At 37.9% G+C, this 21011-nt stretch overlaps 1 protein-coding gene across 3 annotated transcripts in view; it reads right to left on the bottom strand.

The window, feature by feature from the left end:
* Nucleotides 1–21011, bottom strand: part of KCNIP4 (potassium voltage-gated channel interacting protein 4) — a 549793-nt gene that overhangs the window by 145561 nt on the left and 383221 nt on the right. The window contains exon 1 of one of the 3 annotated variants that reach the window (XM_058430257.1): nt 8608–8995. The exons of the other annotated variants lie outside the window; for them this stretch is intronic. Coding sequence (XP_058286240.1) covers nt 8608–8663 — 56 coding nt within the window. The 5' untranslated portion in view covers nt 8664–8995. Of the gene's footprint in view, nt 1–8607; nt 8996–21011 lie in introns of those variants that run through there. 3 annotated transcript variants of the gene reach the window in all.

Here is a 21011-nt window from a genome sequence, read left to right as displayed (position 1 = left end):
CTCTGTAGTTTTGCCTCTCGCAGCATTCACAGCACTTTACTTGTATTCATTGTGTCTTAGATCTACATATGTGTCTGTTTATTTCAGTACAATGTTAGTCTTCAGATATAGTGAGCTGAGTGTTCCCCTGTGCCTGGAACTATTGCTTTTCAAATAGTGCTCCATAAATGTCTGCCATATTAAGTGAAATTCATTAAATTTGTCAACAGAAAACAGCTGTCCTGACACTTCTACCTCTAGCTTTCCTATACTAAAACCTGTGAATGATTTAATGACAACTTCTGGTAGATATATAATGGACCAGGAAAAAAACCCCACGATTTTCCATTTTTCACTAAGTATCTATGTGACTTTGGGCAAGCCACTTCATTTTTTTTTTTTTTTTTTTTAGTTTGGAAGATAGAGATTATAACCCTTGTGATCTGCCATTATCAAAGGGGGTTTATGAAAATGAAATATTCAAAAGAAAAAATTTTAAAACTTGTAAAAGCCCATACATGTGTAAGAAACAAATATTCTAATAGGTAAAACATGTAGCCAATACCTGAACGATAGGGCCAATTGGTATTACAGCCAGTTTAAATGGAGTTTCTAATGTTTCCCATGTTCTGCCTTTCATGGATAGTGAAGTATCACGAAAGGAGGAAATCTGTGTTAGCTTTGAAACCTCCACCATTTGTCACAGCCAGAAATAATTAATGCCATCTCAATGGCTGCTGCAATGCTAGATCTGGAAAGAGACTTGGGCACAGTCTCTACTTCTTATTTACGGATGGTGAGAGGCTCAGAGAGAAGAAAAAAAACAAACAAACTCATTCAAGGGGCTACCACCATCTGCCTGCACAATATGTCCCGTGTATGAGGGTCCCATGTTGAACAGGTAAGTGGAAAAAGATCTAGTCATATTTTTTGTAAAACTGACTAGAATGTTAAACTAACTAGAGAATTGGTAAAGTACAGAGACTTTGCAGTTCCACTGCTGTGTTCAATCTCTTCCCCTACTCCCACGCCTCTTGCTGATGATGTGATTCAGCCAAATTAAATAATCCCTCATACCTCAGTTTCCTATTCTGTAAAATGGGTATAATCGTGTCCATCTTACAGAGTTGTTTTTAAGATATAATGAGTTATACTGTGCAAGCCACTTAAAACTGTACCAGGCACATAGTAAGTGCTACATGTTTGTTAAATAAATAAAAATAACATCTGAGGGTTTGAACACAACACTTTTAGGGCTTAAAATGAAATTTAATGAAACTTGCTTTCTATTAAGAAATATGTAAATATTAAATTTACATTCATGGGTTATGCCTCTGTTCTTCCACAGGTTTTCCTGACTACATGCCTAGGTCAGAGCCTTTAGCTAAATTCACCAAGGAGTTAGCATGAGATTAATTAACTGTCAGAGGTTAAACATTAAAAAAAAATCCTGGAGGTTACTGTTGTATTTTTAATTGACAACATGTTGGCCATTCAAGTTGCTTTTTGCAAACACCTCCAACAGCCAAATGCTGATGGTTTCTCTGCCAACAGAAGCATCTAAAAATTTCTATGATCAATATGCTACCAGGAAAAACAAAGCACACTGAAATGTTATGGTATATTTGATGCCAAAAACCTGAAACACAGTTAGGAAATTATGTTTTGCAGTTATGCAAGGCAATGTTCTGATGGTGGCCTATTGATGAGTGGTCTAGTCTCACCATAACCTTGTCATATTCATGCTCCCATTTCTGCTCAAATCAAAAACAAAAACCCCTGGAATGAAGCTCTAATTTAGTGAATCAATTATTTTGATTGAACGAGGGCACTGAGATAGTACTGGGTAGATGTTGTTATGAGTCAAATTTAGATAAAAATGTGAACACATAAAAGTACACAGATAATCAAGTGTCGAATGTTTTATCTTTTGTATTATTTCCTGACCATTATCTAGTAAGTACCTTTTTGTCAAATAATGTCCATTGAATGAGTAAGGAAAATGACTACTTTATTCTTTGGTAAAAGAACTGGGGCATAGAGAGATAAAGTGAATTACTCAGAGTTATTCAATAAGGAGATATAGCTAGAGACTTGACAGCATTTATTCTTTCTTTAAAAAAGTGTTTGTGCTTACATAAAATATAGTAGCTAGGAATTTCTTGACATTAAGTCATCCATAAAGTAGCTAAATTCCTTAATCCTATAAATAGCTACTCAATATCAATGTACATTCATGAGCCAGTTGTCAGCCTCCAAGATGCCACAGAATTGGGAAGAAATCTTTTTTTTTTTTCTGAGATGGAGTCTCGTTCTGTTGCCAGGCTGGAGTGCAGTGACACGATCTTAGCTCACTGCAACCTCCACCTCCTGGGTTCAAGTGATTCTCCTGCCTCAGCCTTCCAAGTAGCTGGGACTAAAGACATGCCACTACACCCAGCTAATTTTTTTGTATTTTTAGTAGAGACAGGGTTTCACCATGTTGGCCAGGATGGTCTCCATCTCTTAACCTCATGATCCGCCCCCCTCGGCCTCCCAAAGTGCTGGGATTACAGGTGTGAGCCACCACGCCTGGCCCATGAAGAAATCTTATAAGAGGAGTGTGACTCTAAGTCTGACTGACTCTTAGTGTGACTGACTCTAGAAATTGTCGCTGATCCTGTAGATCACAATGCCTGGCTCCTAAGATCTACAGACTCTGGAAAACATCTTCCATCATTTAGCCTCCTTCTTTCTAAATGCTACTATGGTTCCGGAAGGCTGACCTTTGTGGACAATATTTTCTGGACTCCTTGCCCTTCTGGTTTCCCATTGGGTTTGGCCACTGGAGAAGAGGAAAAGGGAGAGGTTGTGGTACTTATCATCTGGGTTTGCTCTTTGGTGAGTTGACAATAGCTGCATTTCTTATCCAAGGACCAGAGCCCTTTTTTATTGTTACAGCTATAGCTATGGCTTTTTCCACCTTCTGGTAACCATCAACCTAGAAATGATAACTTTCATTCTTGCTAACACTGAATGTTTCATAGCCTTATTGGCTCAATAAACCCTGCACATACCTTTGCAAATTGTCCATTCAACTATCCCCTGTTGCCCTATTTAAATATGCCTTTTGTTTCCTTCCTGGACCCTGACTGATACTGAATCGTAGAATTTCAGTGTTGGAAAGTACTGGATTTGGAGATGAGTTTCTCATTTCAGGTTTTTTTCAGAAGCCCTGTGATTTTGAGCAAATAATCTCCCTTGTCTAGTCTTCAGTTTCCTCATATGTAAAATAGCCTATATTCCTTATAGTAGGCTATTATTATTACTACTATTGTTATAATATGCTGTAAATCACTTAAAATGTGATGACTATTTCTTTAAAAACCATCTAGTCCAATTGGATCTCCTGGGTGCCAACCCTATGAAATTTTCTTTTCCTCTCCTTGAATTTTTCCAGTAAGTTTTCTTCTGTGGGTATGATAGTCTCAAATCTTGCAGTCAGACAGTAAGTGTATCTGTATCACTGGAGTAAGGTTCTTTTGGGTATAAGGTTTTGTTTATTCAACTTCTCAGTTGTGGGATTCTGCTCAAATCATTATAACCTTTTCAGGCCACAGCTATCTCAATTGTGAATTGCGTAAAACCTATCCTCTTACAGGCAAAAGGCCAGATCTAATGTTTTCTCTCTCTCTTTTTTTTTTTTTTTCTAATTTAAAGATTTACATTAGGCAAAACAGCTACTACTATAGACCCTCAATCAATATCAGAGGTCATCAGTGCAGCTCAGCCTGCTAAAGTGATGAAGACAGCAGGCTGTGGAGTCAGAATTCTAGCTCTGCCAACTGGGGCATTTGTTTTGTTTCTCTGTGCCTCAGTTTTTTTAGTCATTCTATGTACCTACCTCAGAAGGTGGTTGGGAACATCAACTGAGTTCATACTTGTCATTGATTCATGCTCATGATATTTCCTATACTAAATACTTTGCATGGATTATTCCCATGACAATCCATTTTCTGATAATCGTAATCGTCTTTGTCTATCTCCAATAAACCATGCCCCTTTCCTCCTTCTAGAACACTCTCTCCAGACCTTCACATTATTGGCTTCCTTTTATTTTATTTATTTATTTATTTATTTTTTTTGAGACGGAGTCTTGCTCTGTCACCCAGGCTGGAGTGCAGTGGCGCGATCTCGGCTCACTGCAAGCTCCGACTCCCGGGTTCACGCCATTCTCCTGCCTCAGCCTCTCCGAGTAGCTGGGACTACAGGCGCCCGCCACCACGCCCGGCTAATTTTTTTTGTATTTTTTAGTAGAGACGGGGTTTCACCGTGGTCTCGATCTCCTGACCTCATGATCTGCCCGCCTCGGCCTCCCAAAGTGCTGGGATTACAAGCGTGAGCCACCGCGCCCGGCTGGCTTCCTTTTATTTTAAGGACTTAAAAACATCTTGCCACTGAGGCTTTCTCTGAGCCAATCAAGATATGTCCCCTGCATATATTCCCTTTCCATAATATTACCACAGGTTTACTTCTGCTATAACACTTATCACTTCCCAGAATACCTTTGTTTTCTTGTTTATTCTCTCTCTTCCTACATAAGCGCCAGGAAAGTAGTAAACTGTGTTCCACTCTTCACTAGAAAGTGAGTGTTTAGTATTATGCCTGCCCTATGTGGTCTCTAAAAATATTGTGGAATGAATGACCAAATAAAGAAATTAAGAGGCAGAGAATTTATGTAAATAAGTTTACAGTAATAAACAGGCATTTTGTTTAGTATGAGGCACAACAGGAATTCAAACACATGCCAGGATGATGCTAAAACCCACAATGCACCCCTTTGCCTCTTTCAATAGTTCTTGGAAGAGATCATGAAAGTCTGAGCTGGCTCACAGCTGTAGCACAAGAGAGAAAAAGGAGAAGTGAAATTAAAAGATATTCAGAAAGAACACTGATTGGAGTTTAGTAGCCATTAAGATGGTGGGTGGGGGATCATTAAACAGAGAGAAGATTCCAACTTCAGCAACTGGACAGCTCTTGATGCCAATGAATGATATAAGAAGCTCAGAGTGAGTGCTACAGAGTGATAGTGATTAGAAGACTACATCCGACTGTGCATTCATCCGCATCCTGGGATGGACGTTCAAAGAGCTGCGGGCAATTGACTGCCTAGGGGACAGTGGGATGGGCCAAAAATGTGAACAAGACAATTCTTTGCTCACAGCCAAGGTATTGCTGACTCTATCCCTGTCTCATTTCTTACTCTGGTTGAGGTGATATTAGTGTGAGGTGGAAGACATTCTAAGGCCTAAATTAATTCTCATTAGATGGTATCTATTACTCTTGCTGAACTACCAGTCAGGTGGCTCGATGGGAGAAGGCCATTGGCTATGGCATAGATCTGTCACCTCCTGTCTTGAAGCCATGTGTGTTGCTCCCTGGTACATTTCCAAGACAATGGCGCTTTTTGATATTTGTCTAATAGTCTTCTCAAACATCAAAGTCAAGATATGTGGTTTATTTAACACAGTAGTTTTGGACTTGTAAGTTTTGCCTTTGACATTTTAAAAATGAGAAATACATTTAATTTTCAAACATTTAAGAATGTCTATGGTTCTTCATGCAGAAAATCTTTGTCATATGCTGCTTCTTTTAACGCTTTCGTTTGAGGCACAAACACCAGAACTAATAGTTTAAATCTGTATTTAACAAATGACTATAAAAGGTATATAATTTCCAAGTATTAAGAATATTATGCCTAAATAATAAGAGAACTCAAGAAGAAATATGTATGCTTTGCTGAAAAACATTTGAAAGGCCAATTTGTGGAAAAATTTTCTAATATACATTGGGAAGCTTGCATTCAGATAAATCAGTTCTTTTATCCAATAATTCAAAATTTAGGGGAAAGTAATTTTAAAAGCATAGATAGCTATATACACAGAGCCATTTATCATAGTGCTATTTATATTGAGAGTGGGAGGTAAAAAGGGGAAAAATCTAAATATCCAAAGCCAGAGAATGGGGTCAAATACAATATACTAGCGCTATGCAATGTAGTATTATGCTTACCATTAAAATGATTTTACAAAAAGTTTTAATAGCAGAGTTGATATTTATGAAAGTATACCATGTAAATGAAATAATAAAAATTTGGGATAGATATGATATCATTAGTACATATACACTGATGGGAAAAAATATTACTAGTAATTTGTAGTTACTTCACGGTAGCAGATTATGTGTGTGTGGCGTGCACGTGCGTATAGGCTCTTATCTTTCTTTGTACTTTCCAAATTGACTGTCCTGAACATGAGAGACTTTTGCAAACATGATAAATAAACCATTCACCTTTCCAACCCTGGAGGAGAAGGCGTAAAAGGAAGAGGAGAAGGCGGAAGTCTTATGGGGTCCACAAATCATGAGCTAAGTCTAGCGTACGTTCAGTATCAGCCAGTACTATACAATCCCATTAGTATTTAAAGTCATTCTGATCTTTTTTTTAGTGTTTTCTATTTTTTTTTCCTCTCAAAACATCCTTTTCCCTCACAGTTAGTTGAAAATCGCATTGCATCCTCCATTAACATCTATTTGGGGGCATGGCTTTATCAGACGCTGGTGCAGAAGAGTGCTAATGAGACATGACAATTTTCTACTTCTCTATGTGAATACAGAGATCCATTTGAAAGTTACATTTTACCTATCTACATTGTACAAATGACTATATTTTCAGCAAATATCTGATAAATTGGCAATTTTGATTCCAACCTGAAAGGAGAAAAGGAATGACTCTAATAACCAGCAATCTCTGACAAATAGTGGCAATAAAAGCGCCTGCAGCTTCAGTATCATGTAGGATTAGGGCTCTGGCATTTTTCTAGATTATGGTCTTCCAGGTTGCTGATGATGGTGAGATGGTGTGCATGTGTGTGCAATAAAAGAAAAAAAGTCAGAGCAATGTATCTAAACTATAATTTTAATTTTTGTATGTGCATTGGATTATTACTAATGAAAGTTATTTAGTTCTGCCTCCTCTCCCCACAGAATATAATGTAAGCTCTAATAGAAGAGCTTTTTCTGTTTTGTTTTGGTTTGGTTTGGTTTTTAATCTGTTTTATTCACTGCTCCATCTCCCAGCACAAGAAGAGACAGTGACATACAATAAATATTTGTTGAATGAATAAGCAAATCAATTAAGTCTTATTATGATGATATATCACCTTTGGTCAATGCCACTGAAACAAATTGCTATTCTATTCTGGGACTTTTCACTGAATGTATTATGTTGTTTGTGGTTCTTTCCATATTTTCTCATTTGTGTTGTGGAGACCCATGACATTTTAGTGCATTCATATTTTTAAATCACTAATTGAATCCATGAGTTCCTACAAAATGGTGTAGCATTATAAAAAGAGAGTAGGTGGAGATGTGGGTTATAGCACCAATACTTAGGGAATTCCACCTAGATTTTTAATGTTGCATTTTCTCACTAGCAAAGAACACCACCTTCTCTGTCTAAGAGTTGTTTGATGCTTGAAAAAAATTGTGTATAAAAGAATATTTGTACACAGAGAATATTTGTCAATGTATATTCTAAGTTATATGGCATCTTTATAAACTAAATTGAGGATTTCCCTTAGATACTCCTCTATTTTCTACTCTTTAAGAATGCCACAAAATTGGAGAGAAAAAGAAGATGGAGAATGTGATGGTTAACCTTACTTGTCAAGTTCGGTAGGCTATAGTACACAGTGATTTAATCACACCCTAATCTAAGTGTTGCTGTGAAGGTATTTTGTCAATGTGTTTAATATCTATAATCAGTTGACATTAAGTTAAGCATAGATTACCCTGAATAATGTGGGTGGGCCTCATCTAATCAGTTGAGGCTTCCTGAAGAAGAAATTCTGCCTCAAGACTGTAACATCAAATCCTTCCTGAACTTCCAGCTGCCAGCATATTCTATGAATTTCAGACATGCCAGTCCCCATAATGGTGTGAGCCAATTCCTTCAAATAAGTCTCTTTACATATGTTTGCATATATGCATATGTACATGTGTGTATATGCATGTGTATGTATGTATATGATATGTATGTGCTTATGTGTATGCACATGAGTATGTATTGGTTCTGTTTTTCTAGAGAATCTTGACTGATACAGGGAGAGAATGAACAAAGAAGTAAAGTCACATTTATTTAAGTGACACTTTGTAATCTTTTTTCTAATCTAGTGATACTTCTGAATTTTGGTAGTGTCTAAATTATAGACCCAGTGGATGAGAGTCAAACAATGTACAAGGTCATATGTTAAAGTGGCCAGCTGCTCTGCTAACAAGGCAAGCAATAGGAATTCCTACAGTTACTTGAGTCCAGTCCCCATTCCTTACATCAAACAAAAATGTCCCAGTGTTTTGCAGGACAGGCTCCTGTCACTAAGACTGTGCTGTCAGTCTGCAAAATGGAAAATGACTCCTGTTGCCCAAATGTTCTCCTGGGTATTTAGGTAAACACGAGTACATCAATAGGTTGCTTTTGTAGAATATAATATATTGATTCTTTGTAGAAGCAGAGAACGGCAATGCATGCAGCCCTAAAGAAACAAAACGAGTTTCGGAGTAAAAAAAAAACAAAAAAACAAAAAAACAAACTTGCTTTGAATAGCAGGAGATGACGTTTTGGCAGCTGAGCAGGGCAAGAGCTTCATGAGCCGCTCTTTAATGCTGCGCTTGGTGCTGTTCTGAGCGTACAGGAAACCTAGAAGATACAGGATCAGTTCTGTTAATGCCGTCTGCAGAGAGAAAAGGGATGTGCTGCGGGGTTTATCAGAGAAGCCAGGCAGGAGGGATCAGGGATGCAGCCATCCACTCAGGCAATCACAGGCAGTGGGTTGGGACCCCCGAAAGGAAAAAAAAAAGAGTTTGTTTCCTTTTCATTTAGTTTTGTTTTTATTTCTAAATATTGTTTTGAAGATAATGACGAACAAGTGAAAGCAGAATTGCAAAATCTATCTATTGAATGGCAAAAGATTAAAAAAAGCCACCAAAAAAATCTGGTGGTTTTTTTTTTTTTTTGGCCCTTAGATCAGGGATAAAATAAGTATCACTAGGAGAGTTAACTGGATTGAAATTTCAATATTCAAACCAGCACTAAGGGCCCACATGACAATTTTCTGTTATTGCTCCCCATCTTTGATTATAGCAGAGATAGACACTTCACATACATCATTCACACCACAATCACCTGTTAGTACCTTTGCCTTCCTGAAAATGAGAAAATAAATGTCCTTAATATGCAGCTTCATTAGCATATACTGATATGCCCAGAGATGTGACAATCTTTCCCATTTTTTACATGTGGACGCTAATGAATGGAACTTTTTCAAACAGAGTAATTCTGGAAGAAGCAAGACAAGCTTGTCAAACATTAACCCAGGAATAGACGGAGCAGTATGTGTGACAGCAGATACCTGGAGAGGACTCAAGAAAAATCAAAAGTGGCTGGACGGGTGAGCTGGAAAACTGTTGAAACAACTTTTGATGTCAGGAACCAACTATCCAAGTCAGCATCAACTTAGCCACCCTGAGGTCTCAGACGCTTGGATGTCATATCAATAGGTAACTAGCCTCCCCCAGATCAGCATGGAAGGTGTCAAATATAAAGCATCAATGCAGAAACCAATTTAAATCGAGGTTCTACCATCTTTATAACATGAATCTGGCAAATGTATCACTTGTTCCTTTTCTAATTCTTATCTTGGAATTATAAAAAAAGTCCTGACCACAAGCCTACTGATTTAGTTTCCGCTGGGGCTGTTGCTCCCACCAACAGTATCCACTGGCTAAAACTCTTGTGTGTGGGTAGGGTGGGGTGACAAAATGAAGTAGTAACTACACAAATTAATAAGATCATTCCTCTGATTAAAAGCCCTCTAAAAGCTTCATGTTGTTTTTCTGTCAAGGACACCAAGTATGATCTGGCCCTGCCTGAGTCTCTGACAGCATTTGCAGCCACTCTCCCTGTTTTCTAGGCCATCCACTATTGGCCACACCACCCTTCTTGCTAGAACTCACAAAGCAGGCCCTCCTTTTGCTTGACACTTATGTGGTATGAAATGTCTCGTTCAACTGCTGGTTGAGGGTCTGGCATGTTACAGAAGGTCAATAAATGTCTGGCAAATGAGTAAATAAATTCACTTTGGATATCTAAGGAAGACCTGATTCATTTCCTAGATTAATATCTAAGTAAGCTTTTTTAAAGTTTTACTTTAAGTTCTGGGATACATGTGCAGAACGTGCAGGTTTGTTACATAGGTATACATGTGCCATGGTGGTTTGCTGCACCTATCAGCCCACCATCTAGGTTTTAAGCTCCGCATGTGTGTGTAGAGTGGGGTGAAAAAATGTTATAAATGTCCTTAATATTTCCCTCCCCTTGACCCCCACCCTGTGACAGGCCCCCATGTGTGGTGTTCCCCTTCTTTTAAACTTGTAAAATAAATCTGGTTTACATGAAACACGCCCTATATTTTGCTTCTGTTTTCCATTTCTGGAAGGATGCAGCCATCTAACTACCCTCTCCTTTGTAAACTCCTCCAGGACATGAGGATCTTACTTTAGCTCCCTACACAGGCATTCTGCTCCTCCCCTTTATGCCATTTCAAACCTCCATGCCAGGGTATGTGCTGTTCCCTCAGTCTTGTCAGCTGTTCACCAATTCTCAACTTCTGTATCCCAGTGTAGCCTTTTTTTTTTTTTTTTTTTTTTTTGAGAGTCTCACTCTGTTGCCCAGGCTGGAGTGCAGTGGCGTGATCTCAGTTCACTGCAACCTCCAGGTTCAAGCAATTCTCTTGCCTCAGCCTCGTGAGTAGCTGGGATTACAGGTGTATGCCCCACCACCATGCCTGGCTAATTTTTGTATTTTTAGTAGAGACAGGGCTTTGCCATCTTGATCAGGCTGGTTTCAAACTCCTGACCTCAAGTGATCCACCCACCTTGGCCTGCCAAAGTGCCAGGATTACAGGAGTGAGTTATTGCGCCCAGCCCCATGAGACCTTTAAAACTCAGTTCAAACACAGCTTCCACTGGCCAACTTTCCATCTTGTATCTCCTACTTGCCTAAGAGAAGAAAGACCTCCACCCTCCCCTGCTTCCCAAGCTAACTTTGGGAGAAATTTAGCTTATAGTTTAAATGATAATAGCCCTTCCCCAAAACTAAACTGCCTTTGTAAAGCTAATGAAAGATCACCAGGTTAGGAGGATGAGAGGAGCCTGAATTCTGCTAAGGTGTAGCCATAAGCTATTACCAGCCGTTATTCTCGAGGTCACGAGATTCATAACTTCCCCAATTACTCCTGCAGATAACATCACTATTGTAGAACCTAAGATTGGCTTTTTGAGATGTCTTTTCAGGTTTTTGCATTTCCGACAATGAATGGCTTAGCCCAGACCTACCAACCAGTCCTGTGACCCTACCCAGAAGCCAACTTATCATGAGGACCATTTTCCATACCCCTAGGATCGCATCCCCAACCAATCAGCAGCACCTTTTCCATGGCCCATCAACTATCCTTGAAAAACCCTAGCCTCTGAATTTTCAAGGAGTCTTATTTGAGGAAGAATAAAACTCTGGGTCTCTCACTCAGCCAGCTCTGTATGAATTAAGCTCTTTATTGCAATTTCTCTGTCTTGATAAATCAGCTCTATCTGGGCAGCAGGCAAAATTAACCCATTGGGCAGGTTTACAGTATCTACTTCAAAAAGTTAGGATCAGATGACATAATATATAAAGCATGTATCACAGTGACAGCCACACAATGCAGTCCAAACAAATATTAATCATTCTGTTTCACTTATTTGAGTATACCATATTCCCTACTGTCTCAGGGCCTTTTCACTTGCTATTATTGGAATCTAAACTTTTGCTTTACTTTCTCTTTGTCTGGTTAATGCCTGTTCATCCTTGAGATTTCAGTTCAATAACTTTTTGAGGAAAACCTTATAGGGCAAACCAACTAGATTATGAACAGTTATTACAGATGCCCACAGTTTTCTATGCTTCTCCATAGCAAGTATAATTAAAACAATTTGTGATACAATTACATATTTGACACGTCTTCCCTACTGAAATGGAAGATGGAAGATGTCTACTTCTAGCCTTTACAGAGTAAATGTTTTTGGATATGCTATACCACTGTAAGGAACCATATAACTGGACAGCTACATGAGGCAACTCTTTCCAAGAATTGAACAATAAACAACATAGGACTGCGATGCTTGAGAGAAGAAAAACCCTAGAGGTGTGCTTCACAAATGCCCTGGCTCGCCCCTGCCTGGTGACATGTTCCTTCCACAGTTCAGGGAGGTGGAGCTCATAGTCACTGAGCTGAAGTGGCAGAGATTAGAGTTCTAGGCTCCTGAAGTGGCTGGAATTTGTAGGCCAGGGCAAAGAGAGAATTGATATATGTGTGTGTATTCTGCGGGTAGCTGGTGGGTGGGAAATTTGTGTGAAATTAAATGTGGGTTATTGACTAAGGATTGGGATATGTATGCTCAGGGTAAGGTTTTATAATGTTTAGCAGCCAGGGCTGAGAATGGAATGAAATAACACAATCCATGTAGAGCTGGAATGCTGCAAGGTGTTAGAGTTCTAGCCCTGCCGCCCTTCCAAAAAAGCCTTCACTGAGCACCTCTGGCATTGCCCTGAGAACTCAGAAAAACCATTTTGGGAGTAAAGATAATTTCCTAGAGTAAGGGCCATAGTGTATCACTGAGGTAATAGCTAAAGTTGACAGATCCTAGCAAAGAATAGACCTAAAGCTAGAAAGACCAAAAAGAGCTGCTGAACTGTGGAATGCTTCTAAATAATATTCAATATATTTTAAAAGAAGGCAACATGATCCAAACTCCTTACAATGTATCCTAGTAACATCTTTTGTACTATAAAAAAATTACTAGACATGTGAGAAAGCAGAACAAACGTGACCCATGATCAAGAAAAAAGAGAAGTCAATAAAAACAGACATTAGTTAGCACAGATGTTGGAATTTGTAAGAAATGACGTCAAAGAAAAAGATAGTCACAATAAGTAAAGAAATAAAAAAGTTCAGAAGAGAAATTAAACTACAAAAGAGAACTAAATGAAAATTCTAGAAATAAAAAGAAAATTCTAAAAGGAAAACATTAGATGGACTTAACAGCAGACTGAGAACTACTGAAGAAAGGATTATGAGCTTGAATAGAGATGAAAAGGAAGAAATCTGAATAATAGAAAAAGATTTAAAAATAAAGAGAGCTTTACTCATCTGTTCATCATATCAAAAAGTCCAACATAGGTATAATTAAAGAACATAATGAGAGGTGAGATAAAATTTTGAAGCAATAATGACCAAAATATTCCACATATGTTTTAAAACACAAGTGAAACCTGTTGAACCAAAGGAAGATAAATAAAAGAAGAATCACACATAGCTGTAGGCAAAATGCTGAAAATCAAAAATGAAAAAAGGCTTTAAAATGAAAAGAGAAGAAAAGGACCCGTTCATACAAGGGTCAAATAATGTAAGAATAATTTTTCATCAAAAACAGCAGAAACACCAGAAAACAGTGGAACAGAATCCTTAAAGTTCTCAGGGGAATACAGAGACTATCAATGCAGAATTTTACGTATGTTTTTGAGAATGAAGTTGAAATAAAGATATTTTTAGATAAAATAAACCTGTGATAATTCATAGCTAAAAGCCCTGCATTCCAACAAATGCTAAAGGAATGTCCTCAGGCTGAGGTTAAATGGCATAATACGGAAACTTGACTCTACAGGTAGAAATAGAGAGCACAGGAAATTGAAAATATGTGAATAAATATATTATCCTGTTTTCCTTTCCTACTTTGTTTAAAACAGCAAAAAAGTATTGTGGAGTTTATTACATTTGTAGATGTAAAATTTCCAACAATAATAACATGAAGGTTGGGGGAGGGTCAGTGGAATTTTAATGTACGATGCTAACATTTTACATGAAGTGGTAACATATGAACTCAACAGTCTATAATAAATGAAGGAGACACACTGAAATCTCTAGATACAAGGGAAGCAGTAAAAAATAATATAAGAAGGTATAGTCAAAACTCCAATAAAGGAATTAAAATGGAATATATAAAATATTTAATCAATTTAAAAGAAAGCCAGGGCAGAGGAATAGAGGGGCAAAAAGTAGACGGGATGAGTAGAAAATACATAAGATAGTAAATGTATACCCCACCATATAATTAAATCAGAAATTGTATTTTTTATTCATTACTGAATTTCCAGTACGTTGCACAGTGCTTAATATATGAAATGTTTAATCACTATCTACTGAAAGCATGAAATCAGACTATATATCTTATATGATTGTCTCAGTATGTGCAGATTTGCTACTTGTAATTAGCAGATGCGTTTAGAATTTACATCTATGCTTCCTCATAGTGTGTGAAGCGATCCCCTAAATAGATAGCTGTGTGTGAAGGCACTCTATTAAGGAGGATACCGACAGAATGAGGAGGTGGGACTGAATTCCCCAGCCAATCACACTAAAAGAAAATTGATGGTGAAGGTGAATCAATCTCCAAACTGCCTTAGTATGTAGGACATTTACCCTCATGGAGACTAAACACTTTTTGTTTTTATTAATTTATTAAGTTAATATGTATTGCCACCTACAAGGGACAGATTCATATCTTAAATTAATTGGCTACATAAACCACTGAGCCTAATGAGAGGATTCAAAATTAAGTCAAAATAATCCCAGTTTACCTCAAAATCCTTCTCTTTCTCCAAATTAAGTGCCTGGCCAGCTGTCATAAATTGCATATTCCTTTTGGTTTTTTTAACGGTTACATGTTCAAGAGTGTGAAAATAAAATGTTCTGTCTAAAGGCTACCATGCCTGGTTTGTAAAATGAACCTGTTAAATGTTGTATTTGCTCCCACAGCTTACTATAGAATGTTACTTAATACAATATCATACTTATTACAATTTTTACTATAGGAGTGTAACAGGTAAAATTAATCTCTATTTTAGTGGGCCCATGTTTAGTCTTTCACCATCCTTTAAATTGCTGTGAATTTTTTTTGTCATGACTTGACAGCAAGGATAGAGAAACATTTTAGAGATATCCGGGTTTTTTTCCATTCCAGAACTTGTGAGCATAATATATTTGCTTTATATGTATAGTCACGAACTCCTAAGCTGGCAGCTACAACCAAGAACCGAAAACTGGTGCATTCTGCTTCCTGTAATTCATCTCTGCTAGTAAATTATAAGACGCAAGGAAAATTAGGGAAAATATTTTATTTGGATGGTTTCTATAAACAAGGGACTATAATTCTTGTACATTATTTTTCATCTTTGCTGTTTCTTTGAGCAGTCTAATGTTCCACACAATTATCTAAGGTATTTGTTTTCTATAAGAATTGTTTCACAAGTATTCTTGTTATCAGAGTAGTTGTATTATATTTCAAAATGTAAGATGATTTTTAAAAGCCTGAGTACTGACCTAAGATGCAACTGTAAGAACTCTACTCTGGAGGGCGGGGAGGGTGTCAGTGGAAATTGTAAAACTTTTATTTTTTTGTGCCATCAAATATAGGTAAAAATAATTGTGCATTTCTGATGTTTAAATAGGAACTATTGGCCTGCTTGGCCCTAAATGGAAGGGCTGATATTTTAAGTTGATTATTTTATTGTAAATTAATCCAACCTAATTCTTTTTAATTTGGTTGAATGTTTTTCTTGTTAAATGATGTTTAAAAAATAAAAACTGGAAGTTCAAAAAAAAAACAAAAACGAAAACAAAATTAAGTCAACTCCCATATCTCTGCATCTAGAAGTCAAACCAAACTACTAATATACTAACATAACACTTTAAAGACCATAAAACAAAGCAATACAAAAAGAGATAAAAAATTACTTTTCATCTCATAAATATTTGTCCAAAAAGCATTCTTTATAATGTACATATTACAAGCATTATAAATGCTGTTCTTTGTAGAACTGTAAATATACAGTGGTTACATAGAAAAGAAATCCCTGCTGTCTAGAATCTAACCATCTGCATCTATTATAATACCTATGACATTGCAGATCCCGAATTCCCTGAGGGGAGGATTCTGTTTGTTTATGAATTAACTAATTTAAAAGCATTTGTTGAATGCTAACTATGTGCTAGGAACTGTCTCAGATGCTGGCAATAATGCACCAAATGAGCCAGCCAAAAAACTTCTGTTTTAGTGGACCTTATACGATATTTAGGAAAGAAAAAATAATTAACAAAAATAAATAGCAAATTATAAAGTATATCAGATAGAAAGGAGGGATGGGGCCTAGAGATTTCTGTTGGTGGATACGGGTAAGAAATAGGATAGGGAAAGACATAATTTTAAATATGGTGGCCAGGGAAGGTTTCATTAGAGATATATTTGGGCAAAAATACCTACATAAGATGAAAAGGTGTCTTATCCTGTTTCGATTATTAACAATAACACAGTGTATTACATATATTAGGTACTAATATATATTTGTTGAGTGATTCATATCACTTATTAAGTTAATGTTTATTGCTACCTACAATGGGCAGATTAATAAATTAGTTGGCTACATAAACCACTGAGCTCAATGAGATCATTCAAAATTAAGTCGACTCCCATATCTCTGCATCTAGAAGTCAAACCAAACTACTAGTATACTAGTACTTCAAAGACGATAAAATGAAGCAATACAAAAAGAGAATAAAAAGTAAGCGTGTAAATATGTAGGCCATTTTAACTGTGCTCGAACTAAATGAAAATGTATTCATTTTTACCAGTTGGAAAGGTTCTATCTTACAATGCCTGACAGTCCTGAAAACACATCAGCCCATCATCCTCTTGATTGCTCCATTTTTTGGTCATGCAGACCTCAGTAGTGGTATATGCAAGTGGTCATTCTTCACTGGCCGCTTTTTCTGTTACACAGGAAATACCATCACATGTCAATGTCATGTGTCAGTGCTGAGCAATGGGCCATGAATTATGAATTCAACAAGTACTGACAGTGGCAATAAAAGTGGTAATTTCACCATAATGAGAACTATTCTTATCTTCCTCCTTTTTGCAGTACAGCAGATAGCAAAAACTTCTATTTCCCATGGGTTGGCTTGGGAGTAATGGCTTGTACTCCATTAATTCACAATCCTAATCAGCTTCTATTTTGTGCTTTTGAAACACGGACAATGTTTTTCTTCCTTGATTTTAAGCCTGTGGAAGTCTGGTGGAAGAAAATGGCAAATTATGTTTCCACAGATCTGATGTCTTCCCATGAATCAATAACTATGACAAAAATTAGGCTGAGCAAGGTGGCTCATGCCTGTAATCCTAGCACTTTGGGAGGCCAAGGCGGGCTGATCACGAGGTCGGTAGATTGAGACAATCCTGGCTAACATGGTGAAACTCCGGACTGTAAACTAGTTCAACTATTGTGGAAGTCAGTGTGGCGATTCCTCAGGGATCTGGAACTATAAATACCATTTGACCCAGCCATCCCATTACTGGATATATACCCAAAGGACTATAAATCATGCTGCTATAAAGACACATGCACACATATGTTTGTTGCGGCACTATTCACAATAGCAAAGACTTGGAACCAACCCAAATGTCCAACAACGATAGACTGGATTAAGAAAATGTGGCACATATACACCATGGACTACTATGCAGCCAAAAAAATGATGACTTCATGTCCTTTGTAGGGACATGGATGAAACTGGAAACCATCATTCTCAGTAAAGTATCGCAAGGACAAAAAAACCAAACACCACATGTTCTCACTCATAGGTGGGAATTGAACAATGAGAACACAGGGACACAGGAAGGGGAACATCACACTCCTGGGACTGTTGTGGGGTGGGGGGCGGGGGGAGGGATAGGATTAGGAGATATACCTAATGCTAAATGACGAGTTAATGGGTGCAGCACACCAACATGGCACATGGATACATATGTAACAAACCTGCACATTGTGCACATGTACCCTAAAACTTAAAGTATAATAATAAAAAAAAATACAAAAATTAGCCAGGCGTGGTGGTGGGCGCCTGTAGTCTCAGCTACTCAGGAGGCTGAGGCAGGAGAATCACTTGAACCCGGGAGGCGGAGCTTGCAGTGAGCCGAGATCATGCCAAGGCACTCTAGCCTGGAGACAGAGCAAGACTCCGTCTCAGAAAACAAAACAAAACAAAACCAAAATCACCAGGAGTTTCAGGGGTACTGTGATCCTATCTGTGTTCTTTGAGTCAGTGACAAGCTGATTCATTAGTAGTGTCATGGATGCTGGGAATAGAGAGTACATTTTTTTACTAGTTGCAAATGTGAACTTATTTATTAGGTTTGGGCAAAAGTAATTGTGATTTTTACCATTGAAAGTAATGGCAAAAACCGCAATTACTTTTGCCCCAACCTAATACTATGGTGCCTATTTTTAAAGTGGACTTACAGTTCATAAATACTAGCATGACTAGACACAAACACATACACTCAGAATTCATTTAGTATTTTCAAATTCACTCCTGAAAATACAAGGCCCCAGATAACTTGGGGTTCATATGCTGGTAATAATTCTTGCAGAAAATTGCTGCCCAACCATGCAGTTGTTATCGGATCTTGGAGTCAGCCCCAAATCATTCACTTTTAAGAAAAGTAGCAACAGTGTTGGTGACTGAATATGAGGAGAATACCTGCATTTCATTTTTTAACTTTTTGAACTTGGGAGGCAGAAAATGACCTTCCTAATTGACCTGTTTTGTTATGCTTGATTATAAAATAATTAGTTTATCAGTTTAAAAGAAGGCAACTAGAAGGTGCTTGAATTTGCTGAAAACAATCTACAGATTCCAAATGCAAATGGAGTAAATTTGACTCTACTTAGAGTGGCTCCCTAAATCCACTTGTTTCTCATAAAATTAATGCTACTCTCTCTGTCAGCCTTTCCATCTCTCTATCTGTTTTTCTGTCTCTGTCTCACTCTTTCTTAGTTTTTGTGCCTTTGCTTTTATCTTTGTCTCTTTGTCTCCCTCTTCTTCTCTGTCCCTGGGTTTCTCTGGCTCAATGTCTCTCTCTGTCTAAATGTTCTTCTACATCTCTGTTTGTGTCTCTCCTTTCTCTTTTTCTGCTCTGTTTCTGTCTCTACCCCTGACTCAGTCTCTCTCTCAATCAAGGCAGGGTCCTATTTAATCTTCTTTACCTTGGTGTTGACTGTGTCCTTCACAAAACATTCAGAGAGAGTTTTGGTCAGTTGAGTGCAGAATAATTATTGCATGTTATCTGAGGCAAATGTTAGCAAACAACCAGATGGTCAAAAGCTGTAATGCCTTCTAAAGCCACTTCTAAGTGTGTTTGTTTATATCACCTCTCTGCTCTACTGGCAGAACTAGCCAGAGAATACTAGCAGAAAACAATATGGAAAAGGCGTCAATTTTCCTTGAGATCTTTTAAGATTGATCATTGAACCTCAATTTTCCCTTGCTCCTCTAAACAAATTGCCAAAACTACTTCTACAGGGCTATCCTTTGTGTGGCGGTTTGGAAATTATCTGGAGTTCCTTATAAATAGGGTGACAAGACCTCTTAGTTTGTCCAGGACACTGCCAGTTTATGAGAGTTGTCCTAACACCCCATAGTCTGCACCCCCTTTTCATGTTCAAAAATGTTCTTGTTTAAATGGTAAATTGTATGCTCATGCAATATTAGCAACCAGTATGGTCTGTTCCACAGACTAAGGTACAGTCATTGACTAAGTGAATACTTCATTGCACTGTAAACAATGTAAATAATGCAACTTCATTTAAAAAACGGTGTTTTAAAAATAGCTAAATTAATAGAGAAAGTGAAATAGGAAACTAAAAATGTTTTTGTGAGCACATTAAAGCTAACATTTATGATGGGAAGATTTGGAACTTTAGGGTTCAGGGAGAACTTGTTTGAATCTAAGCGCTGCCACTTGTTGTTTGTAAGACTTTGGAAAAGCTGAGCCTCTGTTTTTTTGTTTGTTTGTTTTGAGATAGAATCTCACTCTTTTGCCCAGGCTGGAGTGCAGCAGCTTGATCACGGCTCACTGCATCCTCAAACTCCTGAGCTCAAGTGATCCTCCCGCCTCAGCCTCCCAAGGAACTGGGACTACAGGTACACACCACCATGCCCCAGTATTTTTTTTTTTTTTTTTTTTAGAAGTGGGGTCTTGCAATGTTGCTCAGGCTGGTCTTGAACTCCTAGGCTCAAACAGTCCTCCCCACTCAGCTTCCCAAAGTGCTGGGATTACATATGTGAGCCACCTCACCCAGCCACCTTGCCTCTTTGATCTCACCTGTATATGAGGTAAGCAGCCAAAGCAAAAAGGAATTTATCAAAATCACAGCAGTATCTTTTTGGATATAACCTAAACCTAATGTACTATTTATTTTCCTCAAGCTAACACAAATAACCCATATTTATTTTTATATTTTTTAGTTGAGGTTTTGATCAGTGAGCTATGATCAAGCTCCATGCTGGAGTACAGTGATGTGATCTGGGCTCACTGCAACCTCCACCTCCCAGGTTCAAGCAATTCACCTGCCTCAGCCTCCTGAGTAGCTAGGATTACACGTGCCTGCCACCACACCCGGCTAATTTTTGTATTTTTAGTAGAGATGAGGTTTCACCGTGTTGGCCAGGCTGGTCTCAAACTACTGACCTTAAGTGATCCGCACACCTCGGCCTCCCAAAGAGCTGGGATTACAGGTGTGAGCCACTGGGTGGAAGCATTTTTAACAATCAAGCATTGTAACTTCAAAGTTTTCTTTGGGATAAGCCAATCATGCCTTTAATATCAGAAAGCAAGCGACAGTTGAGTAAGGTTGATTCTTCTGACGGCGAGAGACCACAAAAAAAATTTACAAATTGATTCTTAATAGGATTTGGGACTACGAGGTATATTTTCTTGTTGGAGCGTTCATTATACAATGGATCTCCTCCAATGTCACCCACAGTAACTAGTATATATTCTTAGGT

Source organism: Hylobates moloch, unplaced genomic scaffold (assembly GCF_009828535.3).
Source record: "Hylobates moloch isolate HMO894 unplaced genomic scaffold, HMol_V3 SCAFFOLD_17, whole genome shotgun sequence".
NCBI classification, from domain to species: Eukaryota; Metazoa; Chordata; class Mammalia; order Primates; family Hylobatidae; genus Hylobates; species Hylobates moloch.
Note: the sequence above shows the minus strand (reverse complement) of the source record. Positions and strands in the feature narration are given on the sequence as shown.